The sequence below is a fragment of the Zonotrichia leucophrys genome, chromosome 4 (genome assembly GCF_028769735.1).
Source record: "Zonotrichia leucophrys gambelii isolate GWCS_2022_RI chromosome 4, RI_Zleu_2.0, whole genome shotgun sequence".
Lineage (NCBI taxonomy): Eukaryota > Metazoa > Chordata > Aves > Passeriformes > Passerellidae > Zonotrichia > Zonotrichia leucophrys.
The window spans coordinates 2,434,178-2,456,530 of NC_088173.1; the positions used below are offsets into that span (position 1 = coordinate 2,434,178).

The 22,353-nt window shown below is 38.3% G+C and overlaps 1 protein-coding gene and 1 long non-coding RNA gene across 9 annotated transcripts in view; both read left to right on the plus strand.

Annotated features, from left to right (window-relative positions):
• The window catches only part of RGS12 (regulator of G protein signaling 12), an 85,961-nt gene extending 70,996 nt beyond the window's left edge, over positions 1–14,965 (plus strand). For 4 of the 7 annotated variants that reach the window (XM_064710243.1, XM_064710241.1, XM_064710246.1 and 1 more), the window contains one exon: positions 2,023–4,162. In XM_064710243.1, coding sequence (XP_064566313.1) covers positions 2,023–2,085 — 63 coding nt within the window. In that variant the 3' untranslated portion in view covers positions 2,086–4,162. Of the gene's footprint in view, positions 1–512; positions 1,877–2,022; positions 4,163–14,332 lie in introns of those variants that run through there. The other 3 variants (XM_064710242.1, XM_064710244.1, XM_064710247.1) reach the window with 2 other exon arrangements.
• A 1,144-nt stretch (positions 14,966–16,109) lies between these two features.
• Positions 16,110–22,043, plus strand: LOC135447240 (uncharacterized). Of its 2 annotated transcripts, none has more exons than XR_010440029.1 (3): positions 16,110–16,321; positions 20,170–20,213; positions 21,506–22,043. It is a non-coding gene; the product is annotated as an uncharacterized LOC135447240 (long non-coding RNA). The 2 variants fall into 2 exon arrangements; XR_010440030.1 differs by lacking the exon at positions 21,506–22,043 and adding an exon at positions 21,281–21,401 and having other exon boundaries at positions 16,139–16,321.
• The last annotated feature ends 310 nt before the right edge of the window (positions 22,044–22,353 follow it).

The window sequence follows — 22,353 nt, forward strand, 5'->3', positions numbered from 1 at the left end:
TTCTGGTGATATCATTGGAAAAAAAAACTCATGAGAGAATTTGCTTTCTTATAGAAAGACGTCCATGGGCAAAAGAGAAATAAAAGTTATGTAGCACTAGAAATTTTGGCATAACATCCTGTGCCCTAGGACGTGAACTGAAGTGGTGACCTGTCTGTCAGCCCTACACGCTCCTCCCTATTTTCCCATGTAGAAAAACAAACCTCAAAGGACCATATTTGACCCACAGATTAAAATTTACTGCTGAAGTTACCCCGTATGCATATCCAAAACCTGGTTATGCACATTTATACAGCAAATGAATGTTTACGTTTGAATGTTCATCTGTGAATAAATATCCACTGACTAGAACTGAAAAAAAAATGCTATGGCTAAAACTTCTACTGCAAAATATATGGTTTTTTTCATATAAGTGTTATTACAATATATTAGTGCATTTTAAATTATTTTCTGTTTCTTACTCTTTTGTTAACTTGTTTTCCACATTTTAATACTTTCATTTTTTTTCCTAGGACTGAGTAAAACATTAACATAATTTGAAAACTTCAGAATTCGAGGCTTTCACATTTTATTTTGAGTTTTGTGATATTTGTCAAAGTTTGAAAAATGCATACCAAATGTTGTAGACTGTTTTTTAATGCAAAAACAAACAACTGTTCTATGAACTTTGAAATTTCAGAAACATTTTTGTATGACACATCTTAGAAATGTTGCATGTTTTAATATGCCTACCGCCATTTTGCAAAACTTTGGCAATAAGAAGCATTTTGAAGCTTCCATCTTGGCTACATTCAGATTTTACAGCATTTGAAAAAGCATGTTAAAAAGTCATTTTTATGAATACATTGCAAAGCCTGCCAAGTATGAGTAGAGGATTTAGGAATAAGGTCATACAAGTGCAAGTGTACGACTTCATATTATGCTAAGTTAAAATGATACTAATGTTCTGTTGCTTTATTCCTTAATGGCTTTTGCTTCAAACAGTATTTATAAGCTGGGTTGGAACTGTTGATTTTATTTAATTTGTTGGAGATGGCCTTTTAAAGCATCTTTTAATATTCTGTAGTTAAAGTGCTTTCTTCTTGAAAAATTAGGACATGCAGAGACCCTATATTAAGAATTACATATTTTTTTATGTCTATGTTTTGTACCAAAGAGTTTGTTTATTGTTGCAATGCTTCTTTTTTGAGGAGTGGTATAATTCTTGGCTTACAGTTGATAAGTTTCTTGTTGCCAAGTTTTGAAACTTTTTAGAACAGTGTTGATCTATTATGAGTATTATTTATAGAAACATATTAAACCATTGGATATCATTAGGGACATGATCAGAAAATCACTTCTAATTGTGTTAAAGCCTCTTTAAAAAGCTGCCCCATCGCTTTTGGTAATGGCTCCTTGGATGGTTACTGACTATCTGTAAGCTACTGATTCATTGCAGCTCCAAATAAAATGGGGTTACTTAAATCATCATCTGATCATACCCTGTGATGATAACATCCTGGTTTAAAACTATGCCATGAATTGAATTGAAACTGTGATAAAATATAATTATTCTGAGAGAAAGTCAATATAACGAGGAAGTTTGCAACATTCTGAATCTTTGAATGTTCAAATGGCATGCTATTTTTGAGTTAAGATGGGTAAAACCCATCCAGAATATAAAAATGTGCACCCATTGTCTGTAAGACTAGAGCCTTGTTTTGTATAAAGAATTAAAAAATCCTGCATGTGTGTACAGATTTATTAACTGCGTAAAATTGAAGACGTGTTCAAGGCTCAGTGAATTGCAGCTGTTCTAAACTGCAAAACTCTTACAATAGCAATGCTGATGGTCTTAATTATAGTGATGCTAGTGAACATTGCTGCAATTGAAAAAGTTCCTAATTAACATGGGATCTTATTTCAAGGCAGCATTGAAAGAATTGAAGATCTTCATGGAAAATAAATGTGCTGAAAATGTACGTTTTAATAGCATTGCACTTTCTGACAAAAACTTGTCAATTTTGGGTTTTTCCCCAATAGAATTTTTTGAACTCATATCCAAAGCACAAAGTAACAGAGCAGATGACCAACGTGGACTGCTAAGGAAAGAAGACCTTATTCTTCCTGACTTTCTTCGTTTACCACCCACTGGACCAGAACCATCCTCATCTACACCCGCATGTTCTAAAGGCAAGCGAGTTTCAAAAAGCGATGGCAGTGATGGATGTACATCACCCAGTGGAAAACAGGAGTCCCTGCAAAACTCTAATGAAAATTCAGTAAAGAAAGTGGGTTACTCAGAAAACAAACATAAGTCTGCTTTGGCAGCGCTCCACAGCCAGAAGACTTTCAGTGTCCCTTTCAGCCCTCCGTTGTCTCCGATTCCGCACGCCCCGGAGAGCAACGCCGCGGTGTGGAAAAGGCAGTCCAGAGAGCTGCAGGCTGAAGGCATTCAGATGGTAGATGATGAGAATGTGGCAGACTTGACTCTTGTGGCTGAAGGAGATATTAGCAGCCCTAACAGCACTTTGCTACCACCGCCACCACCAACGCCACTGTCAGACATCAGTAAACTCACGGAAGCCAACTATCCGCCCCCAACTCCTTTTGCAGGTAATCAGGAAAAATCTGGATTTCAAAGATCCAATTCAGGTATTTCTAGATTTTAATAGTCTTTCCTTTTGTGTAAAACTACTTTTCCTTGGCACTGTTAATCAGTATTTGGCACCCGTTAAAACAGCAAAGAAAATTCTCTCTGCACCTTAATTTTTATTTTTTTTCAACCAAAAAAAGTAGGAAAAAGATTTTAATTGCCTTAGTCTGTTCTAACTGTTATACTTCTGGTTGCCTTTAACAATGTACTTTTGTTTGGATTTGGCATGTAACCATAAGTGGCCACATGCAGACAAACCTTTGAAATACATCCACATGCTGTAATTATCTCATTCACCCTCAGAGTACAAAACAGGATATCAGCATTTTGAGCTCCATAGCACTGTTGTGTTCCAGATTTTCTGATCCATTTCTCATAATGAGATACATGATTAGGATTTGGAAGTTTAAGTACTTTAACAAAACCCCTAATTATTGAAAATTGCAGTATTGTTTATGATTAAAATTTTAAATGGATAAGCCTCAACTTAGGATATATTTCACTAATAAATTTGATATTTGTGACAAAAATAAAAATGTTATTTTTTTTAACCCATACTTTGCTACACAGAGAAATAGATTGCATCTATCACACTTTCTCCCAGAATATTCACATATCAAGTAGCTTTCTAATAGACAATTTTAAAGAAAATATGTAACTTTTTTAGGAAGTAAGTTTCATGGTCTAGCAATATCACAGAGCAATATTAGCCCAAGGCTGAAGTATGGAATTTCTTTATAAACATGGACTCTACTAATAATTGCTGTTACCAGAAACAGGATTTTGAAGACAATGGGTGTCGTGACATTGACATTTACAGTCATTGTACTGTGCATTTTAATGTAAAATATAAGAAGAGGTATCTATGTGCTACATTTATTTTTGATGTTTCACAAACATATGGTGCCATATTTGTATGATCACATTTCTTTGTGATGTGGGAATATACATTTTAATTATTTATCTTTTTACACAGAGTATTTGATACTGTTCTTTATCTGTATGGTTGATGATTTGTAAATACTTCTTTGGTTGTTGGATGCTTATACATGGCAATGCAAATTATTTCATCCTCTTGGCATTTTAAAAGCCAATTCCTTTATTAGTAGTATCTGAGAAATGTTCTATTAGCGCTATCACTTAATTTCTGAAACTGAGTATTAGACGGACTTGTAACCAGTGCCTATGAATAACAGAACCACAAAATGTACTTCAGACATATTGATGTATATATGCATAGATTTGTGTTGGTGTCTTTCTGATAATATGTCAAGTGTACAACATAGGTATCAATTTGCATATTTTTCAGTGAGAACTGTTTAAAAAAAACCATTTGCACTTAAAAAAAACTTCATGAATTTACAATATTTTAATGCATGCCATAAGTTTCTGTGTAACCACTGAGCTGTAGCTTTCCCTTTTCCCACTTTCTACTTTTTACTTTGTAGAAATCTTTGTGTAGTTTTCACATGTATTTTGTATCCTTGTTCTCTCAGGAGTAATAAATTCTAGCTCTAGTTACGCAAACTGGTTTTAAGCTTTCATTTTATTCATGATTTTAAAAATTCTTTCAGTCCCGGATTAAGAATTCTTATTGAAATTACCTTCTTATGACAAACAGATAAATAGACATGAACAAGCAATTACCATGAGACAAAGCTGATAAACATTAGATTTATTAATAATTTAGACATCCAAGGGCAAATGCTGTCTTGAGATGCTGATGGGTCACATGTGAAAACCATAGCATTGGCATGTGCTCCAGAAGGCAGATAAGACAGGAGATTTCTTTGGAATTAGTCATAACAGGAACTCCTGAAAGGAGAATTTCTTCTGTCTTTGGGTTCTTGGGCTAAACTTTTTATTCATTACTTTCCTTCTTATTTTAAACTAAAGCAACTCTTCCCTGGTCTTTAAGAAGTGGTGAGCTGGAGATCTCAGCTCGTTTGATGTGGAATAACCAAAGTAACCACCTCTTTATTTGGTAGACTTGGGTAAGAAATGAGGGGTTGGTTGGGTGCTGGAGACCACACTACTCTTTTCACTCTTTGAGATGGGTCCTACATAACAGCACTGTGAAGCCTAATTAAAAAAGAACAATTCTGCAGAGAGGCGTGTCGTGCTGTTAACTAGGTCTCATTGTGTTCTGGGGAATGAAAATCCAGTTTTTCCAAAAGTCACTGTGTTCTCACATATTTGTGGGCCTCCAAGAAAAAAAATAAAGCAGTTGAAAGTCCTGTGGCAGTTCCCCTTCTAAAATGATTCAGACTTTTTCACAACAAATAAGTAATACCATTCATATTTAATTTATTTTTTTAAATTAATTTTAATTAGCATGTAATTCAACTAGTGTTCTATACTTTCAGTGGTGATTGCGCCTTATTATTTTGTCATAGTCACCCATGAGTAAGTAATCTAACTAATTTTGCAAAACTGAAAATCTAAATTTCTTTCTCTTTCTGACAAACCAGATTTTTTTTTTAGATATAACAAAAATTTTTAAAAAATATATGAAAAAACTTCCTTTTTTGCTACAATCTTATTGCATATATTAGCTGCATTCTACACTCCTCACACACTACTATTTAATGGGAACTGTATTCTATAAAAGAACGGTGATTTTATGGAAAAAATGTGGGGTGAATCAAAACTTTTCTATTTTCATGATCGGAGTTTGCATGGAAAGGCAGTTTGATGATGTACATAATTATAATAAAGACTTCTGGAAACTCTCTCCAGTCAAGAATTGAAATCTCAAAGGACTAAATCATTAATAATGGTTGCTTTTTTAAGTGCTTTAATGGTTGTTCATTCATAACCCCCATCAATGGAAATTGCATTTCTGATTGGTTTATTCAATTAAAATGTTGGGATATAAAGACAAATAATGACTTCATAATTTGCAGAGGTCTCTGGTCTTGCTTCCAAATTGGCCTAAAGACAAATGACGTGTGTGCTTACCCTGCACATTTTGGGCTTATAAATGCTGGGAAAAGGACTGGGAGGAGTGAAGGGTCCCTCATGTTCTGCAGGGGGCAATTTGCTGGTGTAGCAAAGCCAGGCCAATGTCCATCCCTCTAATGGGTAACACTTGGGTTTTTTTTCACTTGATGATCTAGAAAGGAAAATATGAACAATGGAAGTCAGCAAAATAAGGTTTGCATCACTCAGAGCTATTGAGAACACATTTTCAAGCTCAGTTCTTAACTTTCTGAAATAATTGAAATGTTTTTATAATGTATTAATACTTAGCTATGAAGTAAATAGCAAATAAATTAGCAACACAAGAATCATTACTGATTCTAGTTGCATTACTCGTCAAGAGAAAATGTCTTCATTTTGAATAAGCCTGCTAGTTCTGGCAAATTTCCCACTTTAAAAACCAGAGGTTGCTAGAATCTGAAGACATTCTTTCATGTCTCTGCATATAATGGTGGTCCCATCTGTGGAAGAAATAATTACTGTGTGGTGTGATTGGCTTGAAGTGATGCATTCATTTTTGAAAGCGTCAAAACGCTGATTGAATCCCCTTGGCTTTTATTTTGTTTTATTTTTTTTTTTTTAATTGCCTGGTATAGTCTGGGTACTTTGAACATTGCCCAGTTTTTCCCAAAAGGCTGGACACACGTGTTACCCATGGGGAAAGGCAGCCTCCCACACCTGTAGACTCCTCAAGAGCTGTATTAAGCCACAGGCCTTGCACTGAATTGTTTATTTGCAATATTCCACTGGTCTGAGTTGTTCATGATGGTTTTTGCCTCTACTACAAAGTAGGTTGGCATTTTGTCTTGATAGCAACTGGGCTGTTTCACTAAATACCATTTCAGCCTGAGATAGGACAGTTTGCAGCAATCCAGACTGAAGTGCACAGACTGTAGGTTTGAGTCCATCAAATTGTTCTTCTTTCTCTTAAAAAAAGACACCCGTTCTTTTTGGGGCATTGTTTTTCAGCTAGAATGAGAATTATTCTCAAAACGACTGTAACTAGAGTTACAGTCAGTGGAATTGTCTGCCAAGTATGAAGGTCTTTTTTTTTTTAAGGAGATGTATAGACTGGATCCAGCACTGCAACTGAAAAGTTTATTCAAAACCATCTTTTAGCAAGCCTATGGTGCCATTGGTTGAGATAGAAAGCCAGCTAGGGGAAATAAAAGCATGGTAAACTCTCTGTAATATTGCATAGTAGAATGTCTATGGAAGTTAAAGAATTAATTTAGTCTAAAGTTATATAGCTTTTTTTAAAAGAAACTGCTGTTTTTCTGAAATAGATTTGTATCCTCGAAATAAACTTGCTTACTTTCTTATTGGAAAGAAATCTTTCAAAAATGGAATAGTTAGTACCAGTGCTAGGATGTTTTTGTTGTGAAAGATAAATTATGCAGAAATAAAAAGCAGAATAGTCTCTCAGAGTCTTGTATAGGCTATGGTTCCAAAAGCCCCCCAAAAAAATCCCCAGCTGATCTTTTTTATTATTCACAAAAAGGATGCAGTACCCCACAGCTGAAGAATAGAGATCAGATAATTAGAGCAGAGATCAGTGGTATTTCTGTGACTTTTGCTTTTCTGGCTACTAAATATTTCAATTCTAATGGTAATGAATTCCAAGTGGAAAAAAGTTTGTGGTAGTTAAGGAGATTAAGAGGTCATTAAGAGAAATCACATTTCTATCTTCAAAAGTTGAAAATAAAGGTTTTTTTTGTAATAAATGATACAATATTTATGTAACTAATATTTTATATAATCTCTTAATTCATGTGGCATATTTTACAGACAGTCCAGTGGTGTTCCCTATGTAAATCAGGATAACCACATGAATGAAAACATAAATAAAAAATCAAGAAGAGGGGGTGATTATGATGTAAAAGATGTAAGAATAATTTAAGTCATTATTTTTTACAAAGGCTGTTTTCATGTGGTAACTTATATCCTTTACTGGTTCTGTGTAAATTTATAGAAGATAATTGGATTCTGGATCAATATAAAGAAGTACCCATGAGAATCCAGAAACACTAAGGCTGGGATGTGTTAATCCTCTTTGAATCAGAGCATGATTCAATGAGAGAATTACATGTAGTACATGACTGTGATCCACAACAAACTGAGGAGAAGGGGAGTTCAGAGTAGACAAATGGGAAGCAAGGAAGACCTTGGGGGATGATTATTTGAAATGTAAACTTATTTTGATCAAGCAACAGGATAAACATTTTAGAAAGAATTGCAAATTTTATCACTGACTGGATGAAATGTTAGAGAAATGACAGCTGCCCTTTGAACCAAATGCATGTGGGCCAAACCCAGATCTGTTCAACCCATGGCAGCATTTGGATGATGAAATGAACTTTGCTGAATTATTGGTGAAATGTACCCAGTAGCCCAGTGAAACCACATTTTAGACATTTGTAATTGAAAAATAACTTAATGAGTGGCAGATTAAATTAAAATGGATTCAAGTAATTCAATCCACTATCTCCCAACATAGGACTCTGCAATAATTAAACCTGCTGTTACCGACCACTGATGGAAAACCAAAACAATAAATGCTGGAAGATCACACTGAAGGCTGAGTATGTGCAGGCTGCTGGAGTGTTGTTTTATCATATCTACTGCTTGAAAAGTAGTCAAAAATGTTTCAGGTTTAGCAGTGGAGAAATGGAAAGTTTGAACAAACTGGACAGTGTTATTGAGGGCACACATGTCTGCCTGGATCAAAATTCAGAACTTTTGAATTTATTTGTGGAGTGCTCCTGGATTTTAAATGGCATTGTGTGCAGTTCCCTTCAGCTGCTGTTGTAGCTGTGCACATGAAGGGTCCCTGCCTTCAGCAAACACAGATTCCAGTGCTCCCTCTTTTGCATATGTATGCCAGTGGTGAGCTCCCTCTTCCATGTGATATTTCAAATTTGTCCTTCTGAATAATGTTTGGTGCTTTGTTCTTCTTGTGAATGCTTTGGAGATGAGTGCAATGAAAGAATTTTCATCTGCCCATTTCTAAACTTAATGCTGCAAATGTACTCACAAAATTCCCAGGAAAAAAGTAAATAAACTGGTAATGTAGAATATTGCTGCTTTGTAGCACAACCCATTTCCTGGCTCAATGCCTTCATTTTACTGAGTCAGATTTCAAGGCACTGAGCATATGCTGCAGTTGCTGTTTCATCATGCAAGTGAAATTCAGCATACAAAGTCAAATTTCCTTTGAAAAGATTTAGCATAAACTGTAGGTAGGAATCTTTTATTAAGTCTGCTTTCTCCTTGGTGCTGTATCAATTACGAGATAAAAAGAAGGAAACTGCCAAAGAAAATTTAACCTCTGGTATTCTAAAGCTTTGATGTAAAGTATCCTTTTCCCTTCAGAAGCATAAATCACTGTACAAACTTAAAAAAAAAAAAAGATTCCTGCAGTAGTAACAGTATGTCAGCCAGTGTGGAAGTCATTCATCCACCACTTAAAAGAATCCATGTGTGGGAGGGCTAATATGTAGAAGTAGCATTTCCTAACAGTTTAGGACAGAAAGGGATAGGTGTCTGTCTGAGAGTGAAACTGACAGATAATGTCCATGTTAAGGAGAAGTTATTTATATTGATGTATTTCCAGGACCCTGAAATAGAAGTGACTATCTATTCACCCACTACAGAAGTGACCACCAAAGGGCTCCTTTTCTCAGTCTCATGTAAGAAAATGCTCTCTCAGGCAGTGTGGCACCGCCTTGGGGCAGGCTCCTGGAGTCAGAGATTGGAGCAGTGCCTGCCCAGGCTCCTGTGTCACAGCACACCCCGAGCTGCCTGGGAGACTGATTGCATCTGGGCATGGAACAAGTCTGTAAATCTCCAGTCCCAGGAACTGCCCCTGAAAACTTCAGGCTTCTTTTCACAAGTTATATTCTAAGTTTTATGAAATACTTCAAACAGATTTTTATCTGCTCTAAGTCAGTACAAAATCATTAATCTGGAGCTCCTTTCCTTTAACTGAGATCAGATCCTCTCAGGCATTAGAAGTCAAATGCCTGGGATCCATGGTATGAAAAGCAGGATATTCTTGTTATCTTTCAGTAGGACTTAGAGCCATCTAAATAGTTAATGATTTTCACAAGAACAGTAGAATTTTAGCAAAAGTAGAATGATGAGTGAAACACTCAATTTACATGAAAGAGATTTTATTGAAAATTGTAACTAAAATTTAGCACATTGAAGATAAATGCATTTATTAATTATGGTATAGAAACAATATAATTGCAAGGTAGTGTGAGCAGGCCTTTAAATCGCCAAGAATCTGCATTAGACTTAGAGTTATATGATCCTTTCATCTACATTTTGCTGTTAATGTTGCTCCTGAAATTTCCAGGTGTTTTGTGGAATTCCCTGTGTGGAATTTGGCCACATGCTCCCTTATTGCTAAACTACCTGGAAGACAGTGTCTTGTGATCTTTTGCTTAGATCTTAAAGTTGGAGGATTGTTTAATACAGAAGAAGATTTCCCTTTGTCTTTATAAATATAGTTCTCCATAATGACCATATTAAATTTAGAGTGCTTGAGAATAATACAAAAAATCCAAATATCACAAAAAGAGAAATATTGGTAACAGAAACCAGGAGATCAGCCAAAACAGTGCCTGATTGTAGTCACCTTTGGAAAAATGCAGGTGGGTGCAGTTAAGCCTTCTAAGCAGTTATTTGGCTGTGAGTCTGTAACACAGCAGATCTCTGGTTTAAAGAAAAAGGATGGCCTCCATCTTCCCATCTTTAAACCAGCTGGAACATATCAACAAGATCAGATGCACAAGAAAATTTCTCAAGAGCTGTGTGGAATGCTTAGCAAGGGAGGAGATTACCAATAGGGATGAAACAGGCTGGAAATTCACCTGTGTGGCTGCTGCCCTAAGCCGTGTCTTCCTTTCTCTACTGAAGTTAGGTAGGACGTCTGAGAGATTAGACTTGGGAATGTAATAACATTCCTGACATGCTCCATACATGGCAAAGCATCTGCAGAGTGTTCCATGGAGGTATTCATCACTTCAGTCAAGAAAATGTGAAGAGAAGTTTTCCCTGTGAAGGCCCTCTGCACCTTAGATGGTGCCCTGCACAGCTGAGTGTCTTCAGGCATTTGTTACTCAGAAAACATGAGAAGGAGACCAGTGTAAGAGTGTTACAAACTGCATTGAAACCTCATTATAAAGCTCCACTAAGTACATGCAAGTCTTGAGTCTACTTAAAAACTTGTGCTATACATTTATGCACAAGCTGGTTTGGCAGATCTCACCTACTATTTGTGTTAAATAGCCTTGCTCCATAAAAGATTTTTCTTAAAAAAGTGAGGAAAAAAATTACATTGAAATATTTTTTCTGTGTAGTGCTACTCTTGAAATCATCTTCCTATTTGGTGAAGATGAGCTAAGATATTTTCTACCCGGACAGGAAAAGTGAAATCATCTTCACAGTATCCTCCCTTAGGAATTCCACATTCTTTTGAACTGGTATTTTAGACAAGATGTTCTCTATTACTGCCCTGCCTCTAGTAGTAATTTATTTGATGCTGCAGAGAGATTGCTCCTAAAAAGGACATTAATGGAAAAATATGTCTATAATGTGGATATGTTCTTGTTCAGATGAGCTTATGTCTTGTGAAGCCTGGGAGCAAACATTGACCTTATTTCTGCTGTGTTCCCATTGGGCAGCTTGCACACCCAGTTGCTTTGTGTGCTGACTCAGTGACACCATAATTCCAAGACTTAATGGCATTTCTTATTTTTAACTGTAGAAGGGCTTAGCACCCAAATAAATTCAGCAATACTTGCACCTTCCATAGTGTTCTTCAACAAGAGTTTCCAGCTCTTTCATCTCTTGTGCCCTGTTAATGCAGGCTGTGTCTTTTGGCTGTGGAAAGTGTTTCAACCTAGTCCAAGTCAACAGATATGAGACCTTCCACCTCAATCAAAGATGTTCCTTTGCATGACATTTCATAGGAGGATGTGTTCTGAGTGCTAGGACAGCTGGGTGACTCATGCTCTGTCAATGCCATGTATTTGTGGGAATTTGTCATTAGTAGGCATTTCAGCAATTTGTAGCGCTTCTAAAGCAACTTGAAAGGAGAGTCACAGGTCTTCCTCAAAGGGTGTAGAATAGTAGATTAAAGAGATCAAGAGAACAATTCAGTACACTCATGTTAAGATAAACGTTCCAGAACAGAATAATAGCATTTTGCAGCCCAGCCAGGCAAGCAGCAGTTAAAATTAAGGCAACATTTAGTTTCAGTAGGGAGATTTAAACACAAAGTCTAATACAGTCCCATTAAATGTTAGCTGCAATTTAGTAGGCTGAAGTCATGCTGGGCTAGCAGGGCTGGGAGCTTTCTGCCTCTCTGCTCAGCTGATTTGTTTGGAGTTTGATCTAATTCCTCTGAAAACACAGCAAGCATTACTGATGCAAAATACTCACATTACTCATGTGGGCTTCACTGCAGCTAAAACACTAAGCATTGCACTACTGAGGATTTTAACTTATTTTTCTTAAATAGAAAGCTTTAAGCCTCAAGAAGACCCTGGAGTGATTTGATTGAAAGTGTGTGAAAGTGCTTTTTTGGTCTTTTTCATTTGCATTTCCTCCATTCTCCATATCAAAAAGTTCTTGATTACGCTGATTATACATGGAAATTTCTTTTCCTTGCATAAAACTGTACCAATCACTTCATGGAATAAACACAAATAAAATATTTGTGGGTTTTAAAAATATTTATGGGATTTAACCACACCAGTCTCATGGGATTTGTGTGGCTAAACATGCTGGTCAGGCACTTGCATGTACTGTGGCACAAAATTTGAGAATGCTTTGGGTAAAGAATGTCAGATAAGATGGTATATTTTAAAAGATGGATAAGAAGATATATGGAAAAAGGGAATTAGATATGAAATTGAAGTCTCTACTCAGGCCTGCTTTTGTGCCTTGAAAGTTTCTCTTTTTTTTTTTTTTTTGTTGGCTCTCAGTTGGATCTAATGAAAGCAGTTCTCTGTATCTGAAAATGTTGTCCCTCTTTATATCATTATGGGGGGAGCCTCAGTTCCAGAAACCATGTTGCTAACTGTGGTGTGAATCCTGAAATCAGCTCCTTCATCCTTCCCTTCTTGCTGCTGTTGACACAGGCAAACCAGCTTCTGTACATTTGCTTTCAGAAGCTCCTTGTACTTTGCAGGGTCACACCTAACACAAAACTGGCTTGTGGGAGCTCGAGGGTTTGAACTACAGCTGTCTTAGGATAGTGATGACTTTGTGTGAATAGGCCTGAATCTTGGCAACTGTGATTTTAGATGTAACTCAGGTGTTCCTTGAGTGTTTAAAGCCCTCAGACCTCAGAGGGTTGTGCAGCCCTTCAGAAGGATCTCAATAGGCTGGAGAGGTGGGCAGAGAGGAACTTTCTGAAGTTCAGCCAGGACAAATGCAGGGTGCTGCTCCTGGGCAGGAACAAGCCCACGGAGCAGCCCAGGCTGGGGCTGACCTGCTGGGGGGCAGCTCTGCAGAGAAGGGCCTGGGGGCCTGGTGGACACAAGGTGTCCATGGGCCAGCAGCGTGTCCTTGTGCCTGACAGGGCCAATGGAGCCCTGGGGTGGGTTAGGAGGAGCAATGGTGCCAGCAGGTCAGGGGAGGGGATCCTGCCCCTCTGCTCAGCCCTGGTGGGACACATCTGGAGTGCTGTGTCCAGTTCTGGGCTCCTCAGGACAAGGAACTCCTAGAGTAGGTCCAGCAAAGTACCACTAAGTTGGTCAAGGGTCTGGAGGATCTCTTTTAGGAGGAAAGAATTGGAGAGCTGAGCCTGGTCAGCTTTGAGAAGAAACAACTGAGAGGAACCTCAGCAATGTTTATAAATATCTGCAGGGAGGGTGACAGAGGATGGAGTCAGGCTCTGCTCAATGGTGCTGAGCCACAGAACACAAGGAAATGGGCAGAAATTGATGCACAGGAAGTTCCACCTGGATAAGGAAGCACATCTTCACTGTTCTGAGCACTGGAACAGATTGCACAGAGAGGGTGTGGGGTCTCCCTCACTGGAGATATTCCAGAACCATCTGGACAGAATCCTGGGCCATGTGCCCTGGGATGATCCTGCTTTAGCAGGCAGGTGGGACCAGATGCCCCACTGGACTCCTTCCAACTTGAAGCAACCTGTGATTCTGTGAAGTTGTTTCTTTTATTCTTGTCCTGTGGCTCATAACTGCTCTGTTGCAGTTCAGGACAGTGACCTGCAACTTCAAATAATCCCTTACTAGTCTGCTAGAGAATTAAGCCCTAGCAAAGTAAAAATACTATCTCAGCAGGGTCTTGAAGACCAGTTCAACTGAAGGAACAGCTCCTATTCTGCCCAAGTGGAAGGTCCTTCTTCTCCTCCACCCTTGGGTTTGCTGCTGTAAGAATTTTTTTGTTCTAGAGGTGTACAAAATTATACTAATTAGTTATTTTTAATGGAGCATTTTCAAGAACTCTGAAAAATGCTACATTAAGACAGATACATATTAGTATTTCACATTTATCTTTGAGATCCAGTGTTTAGCTAAATTTCCATCAGTAAGTCTCTTTGGTGGATGAATATCCCAGCTGACTACCTTTGGGGCCTCAGAGAAGGCTGCAATATTGAAAACTGCTAAAACCAGAAGATACATAATTCTCTTGTTCTGTGTTTTTTTTTTTGTTTGTTTTTAATTCTTCTGTTAGGTGCAAACAGAAAGAAAAATGATTCACAAGGGACTTCAGGAAACTCCTATGAGCAGACCTCTCACAAAGCCAAGGCCAGCAGAAACTTTAATCCTCCTGCTGTGAGAGGGAACCCTGGAATGGAGCTCCCTGTGAACAGGATAATTGATGTGGATGGGGTCAAGCTGGAGGACTCTGGGACACGTTCCTGTGATGATTCTGAAGGGAACCTCAGCTTTGAAGGTTACATCTCTGAACTGAGATCTTGCCAAGGGAGGATGAGGACTGGAGTTTACCGGACGTCAGACCTTCCCTCTCTGATAACTGTAAAGAGTGAGAAGAATAAGGCCACTGAGAATCAGTACAAAGCTACTTTTGTTTAAATCTCTGCTTTTAATTAAATTTTCTGGTATTTTGCTTGGCATCAGCAACAATGGAGATATGTATTAGAGACATGTTTCTGCAAGATGTAAGTGGTTTTTAATATCCACTTGCCTTCAAAGAGCTGGCTAGAGACCATCACTTCTGATATGAGTTGGAAGTCCTAGAATGAAAAAATAGTATTCCAATGAAAGTATTGAGCTATTTGGTTTTGCTTTTTTCCATTTCTGTATTATTTTCCCTGGGATGATTCCATTGAACGGTGCAATTAAAATAATTATTTTGACCCCTACCCTTCTTGTCTTTATTCAAGGCAAACTCACTTTAAATTCCCCCATCCAAACGTTTTATTTTAGATAATTTCAGTTTAATCTTCTAATAGTATTCCCTGTGTTTTAGTAGATTTTTGAAATGTAAGTAAAATCAGTTACTGCTGTAAAAAAGATTAGGATATTTTCTTAATGTCTTCCTGTCTGTCTCATAACACTTGGGAAGAGGTCCAAGTGGAATTCAGTGTTGTCTAATGCATTGCCTGGTTGTATGCAATAAGACATTGCTATACAAGCAGCAAGAAGCAAACAACAACAAACCAACAAAACCAACAACAGCAAAAAACCCTACCCCATCCAACAACAACAAAAAAACCCAAAATAAACCAAAATTGTGAATTTCCTGTGCTGGGAATAGTAGCTGCTTTAATAGCCAACACTGGTGATGTTTCCATACCAGAGATATTTATCTAATTACACAGTGGTGTGATGATCATTGGGTCCCTCCTCACCGCTGGTCTCAGTGCCTTTTTACTTTGGGGAAAGGCAATTTGGTTATTGCCCTTTCAATAAGGGTTCAGTGCCTCTCCTTGTCTATTTTCATCTCAGTTACTCTTCTAGCCCTAGGTGGAGTTCTGAAAAGGAAAAGATATTCAAGACTGCTGAACATGTTGGTTTTGCCACCTTCTCCTTTTCCTGTGTTACCATTTCTTCAGGAGAGGTTATAAGCCTGGACATGCAAAAGAGTGCACAAAGAATTGAGAGTGTTGGAAATCTGCTCATCGTACTGAGTGGATATAGAGAGGCTTCTGGGGGGTCACTGGTTTGAAATGATTGTGAGAATTAAAAAGTCATGCTGCATCTCTCCTGGACTGCAGAATCCACACAGGTTTAAAGCATCAAGGTAAATATTGATTAATTCCTCTTTCTCTGCTCCTAAAGCATACCAAGAATAACCAATATTCTGAATAGTTGAGTGTAGGGGGATACAGTATGGGTAAATGAAGGTGGTATAAAATGTAATCTTATCCCCTAAAGAGTTGCAGCTGAGCCAATTACTAAGGCTTAGGAGCAGCCCTGATGTTAACAGGCCACAGCTGTAGCCAGTCAGAAGAGTGTTATAAAAGAGTGGATTGGTTGGATGGGGGAGCTGGAGCTGGTTGTCTACTGCAAGGACAAGGAAGAGTCAGTGCCTGGAGAAGCTGCCTACGAGAAACATCAAGGAAGAACAAAACTCTGGCAATGTGGAACCCTTGCCATGTACCGACAATAGAACTCTTGCACCATAATGACAACAGTTGAGAGTACTGGACGCTGTCACTGAGTTTCTTATACTCAAATGTGTAAGGTGGGAAAGAAGGTATGTATGATTTTGTAATAACAAATTAAGATTCCTGAAGCTTAATGTTTAAGTGTTACATCAAATACTCCAGTGAGTGTAAGGGATACAACACCCATTAGCTTTAATACTTTATATTTTTCTACTGGTAAGTGATTTTGCCTTTGATATTGAGGAAAAAATCTTTGTTGACATTAGACTCGACTCAGTGTGGGCCCGAATGAAGGTATAAGCTGTGAAAATAGCTGTACTTTTTAAAACTTTCAAGCTTTAAACTAATTTTAGAGTCATGATAAAATCGTGGTGGCGTAATACTACTAGAGAGTTGGGAAACACAGCAGGCAGAACACAGCTCAGTGATGTGAAAATACTTCAATATTTATGTATTTTTAAAGAGTTTATTTTTTTTTTTTTTTAAATAGTATTTTGCTAATAGTTGCCCTTAAGCAGATATTTCATTGCACAGATAAATGGCCATAATTTTTTTGGAAAATCTTATCTTCTAGAAAATTCTTAGCTTTGTTCTAATCAAAACTAAAATAACAGCAGTCAAACTCAAGAGAGGACTTTTTGACCTGGGTTATGCTTTGCACTGCTTTTGTGTCTTGGAAAATAAAGTCCTAGCATCTGACAGATAAAAACTTGAAATTCAAATGCAGTCATTACAGTCTTTATTAATCTCTGATCAATGTATTAGATGAAACAAGGTTGCTTATCTTAAATTGTGCAAGGGCAGTCAAATGACTGGGAGTGAGCAATGCAGAATTCTTCATCTGGAAAAAGGGACAGCTGAGGGGAGATGCAAGAACAGCTGAAAAACCTCGAGTGCCATGGAGAGGGAGTTGACTTTCACACTCCTTTGTAATGCAAGGATTAGGGGCCATCAGATGAAACTAAGAAAAGCCAGGTGTAAATCAAAGAGCTCTTTCTCCACCCTCTCCTGTTTCCTATCCCTGAGCTGCTGTGCTCAGAGAAACAAGCAAATGGAAGTTCATAAATTCTGAGTGCAACAAAATGGGTTTTATTGTATCAAGGATTCAATTGGATTTTGACAGCATGGGAGTCAAGTTGTGTGCAGGGAAATGAAGGATGTGGAAGAATGGAGTTTTCTTTAACATAGAGAAAAGCTTTGGCATAATGCCTGGAAATCCTGTAAACAAAGGGACATGGGAAAAGCTGTTTCTCCCCATGCTATGCTGTCATGCCAATCAATAGCAGATTGTTTGCAAGAATGAGTTCTTAGCTAGAACTAATAGAAATTAATTCCTTAGACCTAGAAGTCATTAATGATGTCAGCTTTCCTTTCAATATCTGGCAGAATATAAAAGAATCAGGAGTTACTAGAAAGGAATGTGGGCAGCCTGTCTGGCTGATGGTTTCCAATATTTTACTAGGGATGTGGTCTAGTTTTTATTACTGTGTAACTTCAGCATTATGATATGATTTGAAGTTGCCTCCTCATACTGTGATTTACACTACTAATCAAATCTACTTACAGTTAGAAATCAGCCTAATTGAAGCCCTGCTTGATAACTTGATCCTTTATCTTGCCAGCTTGTTCCTGAAGATAATTGAATTCTAACTGGCTTTATTTCTCTTCTAGTTTTCCTGGTTTTTTCCATGTGGAAGCTCCACTTGTGCAGAGTTACTCTCTTCTTTTCCTAATCCCATGATGATAAATAAAAAGTGTCTTTTCATCCTTTTAGGTGGAAGAGCGAGGTCTACTGACCTGTGTCAGTACTCAAACCTGAAACTGTAACAACCAGCAATGTAAAAAACCTCCAATCCCAACACTCAGAAAATCCTGCAGCATTCTGAATCTCATTTAATGTAGCAGTTGTCTTATATTTCACTTGTTGTCATGGTATCTGATTTTCAATTGTAGTTGTTTCAGCCTCAATGGTTCCACAAGTCACAGTTTTGTTGTGGTTTAATTTTAAAGGCTTTGTGAAGAATAGAAAGTATAAATCCAGGCAAACTTGCAATGAGACTTCTCCCATAGGATTACTGCAGTTTTGTGCCTTGTCAACAAGTTTGTGATATAACACACATGCAAAATAAATCACTGCACAGTTTAGCTCTGGGGAGCTGTGTGACAAAGAATAAGGGGTTATGAAGACACAAAAACAGGCTTTGCAAAGAGACTTTGCAAGAGCTTTACTGCTCCGTGGGAAGGAGCCAGTACCTGGCTGTGTTGTCCTTTCTCATGCCCCTGGAAGTCTTCTGGGGCTATTTAATGTCCTTCAAAGATGCTGTGTCCTCCTGGCACTACTTTTCTGCCTGCAAGTTTTGGTTTTCCTTGTGCCTTTGCTGTAGCCTGAACTGCATTATTCCTGTTTCTGCTCTGATGCTGGAATTTAATGTTCTTAACAGGAAACTTCTAGAAGATGTGGCTCAGCTGGCAGCCTCCTTGTCTCATTTGTAGCAGAGATAACCAGGATTTATGAGCATATTTTTATTTTTTGGAAGTAGCTTGATTTTCACCACAAAACTGAAATCCTTGCCAGTAGTTGTCTCTCAGCAGCAGCGCTGCTGCTCACCCCAGCCCTCTCCAACACAGATTCGACAGCAAATACTGCAAATACTGTCATTTCAAATGGCCTCTCCCAAGGTAGCTGGGAGACAAGGGAGAGTGTGTGTGGTAGTGTGATGCAAACACCTGGAGGCATCTTTTCACAATTTCTCAGAGATTTTGAAAAGTTTCCAAAGGCTCAGTTGGCCAGCAGCAAGTCCTTACTGAGGGGTGTGAGAAGCCAAAACAGGTCTGAGGCACCTCCCAGCTCCCAACCACAGCTCGGTGACTTGTGTTTAGAAATGCCCCTATTTTCTGCACCAACAGGCAGATTTCCAAGCCTTGTGGGATTGTAGCAAAGCTGTGTGACAACAGAGTTGCTCTGTGGGCAGTGTGGGTGTTCACCCTGCGGCAAAACAAGGGGCACATCCAGGTGCTTCTCTCTGTGCTCTTGGAATAGCATCCCAGGTTTAGCATTGTGGAGTGATGGAGAACTGTGTGATTTGTGACCCCTAATCCAATGCCAGTTAAAATATAGAAAAGGATTTCATTGATCTTACCAAAATGCTTCCTCTCTGTAGACCAACTGTCACTTTTAGCCAGGTTACTATTGATTTTTTCAGAAGAAAAAAATTGTTGGGAAGTGCTGGGTGATCACATCTGCAAATCTTGCCTGTATTACTCAAAATATTAGCAAATCCAAGATGTTGCACATGAACCAACTTTCTGAACTGTTTGTGTGAAAGATAAAAAATTGTTTATATTTTTGTCCCAATTGATAAATCTGTTGTATAGTCTAAAATGCTGCTGTACAGAATTTTATTTTTATCCTTATTTTATTTGTGGTTTTTCTTTAAATATCTATATGATTAGTTTCTAATATGAAAATGCACATTGGTTTTCTTCCTCATCCCTTATCTCCCCAAAGTATTAAGAAATCCTGTGCTGCACAATAATGTTTATAGAATCTTAAGTGTGTCAAACTCATTAAAATGGTAATTGTGTATGTAGTAAGTAAATAATTTATACCACTAGAGCTGATAATGCTTAATGGATATTTAATTTCAATGTTGGGAAAAAATGTGAAAAATATTTTTCAGTTATTCTGGGACCTGTTGCCATTTAGATATTGCAGTTTAAATGGAAGTATGAGACAACATAAAACTCACATGCATTTTATTAGGTTCTGCAAAAATATCTTCTTAACCCTAGCCTACATAAAGAAATTCCTTTAAAAGGGGATCATTAAGAATTCTTGCCAAATATTTATATACCTTAAAAATAGCTCATCCTCAGGAATTTAATAATAGTAGGGTATGTTTTTAGCCTTTAATTATTTCCTTTTGCTCTATTCTAGCAACACAAAGGGATTGCAAGCCTGAATAGCCAAATGTTTTCCAGGTACAGTGTAATCCTCCTCTGGCTTCTTGTCTGCACAGTCTTGGTGTTGTCTGGCTTTGTGTGGTGATCTGAGGGGACCAGTGCATCAGAGCTGCTCTTGCTGCTAACACTGCTAAAATATACAGATGCTCTATCTGCCAGAGAGAGATAGCGAGATGGATGGAAGGCAGGTTGGTTACAGGGGTTCAATGCCTGTGTAAACTAAGGTGTATCAGTGACACAAGAGTGCTTCAATCCTCCAATGACTCCCCTTTCCTCCACATCCCTCTCTGTGCTTGGAACAATCTGTGCCAGAGCAAGAGGAATACAGAAGTTTAAGTACCAATAGTGGAGAATAATGTCTGATGGGAGTGGGATGAAACCTCTCTTCCAGGTCCATGCTAGCACTGTATTGCTGTCTGTGATAATCTCATCCCAGTTTCCAGGTAAATGTGAATCCCACCCCTGCACGTCCACAGAGCTGCAAAGCCACTGGAACATGTCCATGGGTGCCCAGAGCCTGTAACAAGTGTCAGGGTGGGTGCTGTAAGGACATTCACCCACCTCCCTGGAGAAGGTCCTGGAGTCCAAGTTTGGGAAGTGTATTCTTAAATGCCTTGTGTCTGCCTTGCCAGGGAGCACCAACCTGTTCCTCATTTGCATTCTTTGCTCGCAAAGATTTGCTCACAATCTCAAGATAGTCTTGAGACCAGTTATTGTGCAGATTCACACCTCAGTTCCAGAGCAGGCTGATAAACAAAAAAAGGCCGGCTAGAAGTTCATCTGAATAAAGCTAATCCTTCTTGGAGTGGCACATTCTTAGGCCAGGGCACAAAAATGAAATTAATGCTTTTCCCCATTCCTGAAAGAGGTAACTTGGGTCTTTCTTAATGCTTTGAGTATTTTCTGGAAAGATGAAACAATGTGATTAGGAGAAATTTAATTACCATTACTTTAGTTATTATTCTCCCTCATTTATAGATTTGCTCATGCATCCTTTTCAGTAGCTATTTGCCATTATTTACCAATATACCAAGAGCATGCACTCTCTCAACAGCTACATAACCTCCACCTTTTCCATGATTTAGAAATTTCCAGAGGCAGTGCTGTGTGCAGGATGAAGCAATGCCTGGCTGAGATCAGCCCTCTGTATGCGGAGCAGTTAGCTGAAACTTGTTTGCAAGTAGGAGATAATCCATGGAGATAATCCTGGTGGGAGCATATCTCTGATATTGACCTTGCTTATTGGAGTGTTGACTAAAGTTTGTGTGTTAGAAAATCCAGAGTCACACATGCTGCAATTTCATTCCCAGGTGAGTTTGTGAAGGGAGGCAGATGTTCATCTCCTGTGGGAAGGTCTGGATGGTGATGCTCTGCTGGTCTTGCACAGCCTCCATCCCCTGGAAAAAGCTGCTTTTCCCATTGCATCTTGCCTGTTTGTTTTATGCTCTTGTGAGAAAGGACTGATGCAGATGTATGAGATTCTGCTGCCATTCACTGCAATGACATCAGCTTGTGCTATTAAAACACCCACTCTGTGATGTCATAAGAGGTATTTTTTTCTTGCTTTACACTCTGTAGTCAACAGGATTCAGCCTCCTGTTTGCAAAAGAAAGTCCAGTTTAATTCAAAGTACACTTAGCAGAGCTGATATGAAAGACATGATTTCTCTTTTAGGAGAACCCAGTTGGGATCTTGCCTAACTTTAGGTGTCTGCTCCAAAGCTGCCTTTGTATTCTAAGTGCTTTATGTATTTGTTAGGGATGGAATTAATACTGTCTGGGGATATAAAGAATTGTTTGTTTAATACCTTCCATGTATATAAAGAATGATTTGTTTCATCCTTGAGCTGAAACATGCTTTTGCACAGGTGACTCATACCTTAAATTTAACAGTTCTATATTTCAAGGTCTCCACTGCCTAATCTGTGAGCCTTGATAGCTGCCTCAGATGTAAATGCATATTCAGGAGGCCCCTGAAGCTAGGTGGGGTGACTCTCATCTGCCAGTTCCTCCTGATCTCTGAACAATGTAAGTCAATGACAGCTCAGATTGTTTCAGCAGCAATTACACAGAGCAGCAATTACATTTCTGCAGCAATTACAAGGAGTGGCACTGGAAGTACAGGAAAATGAGGGGGGAAAAAGAGAGAGAAGGAAATA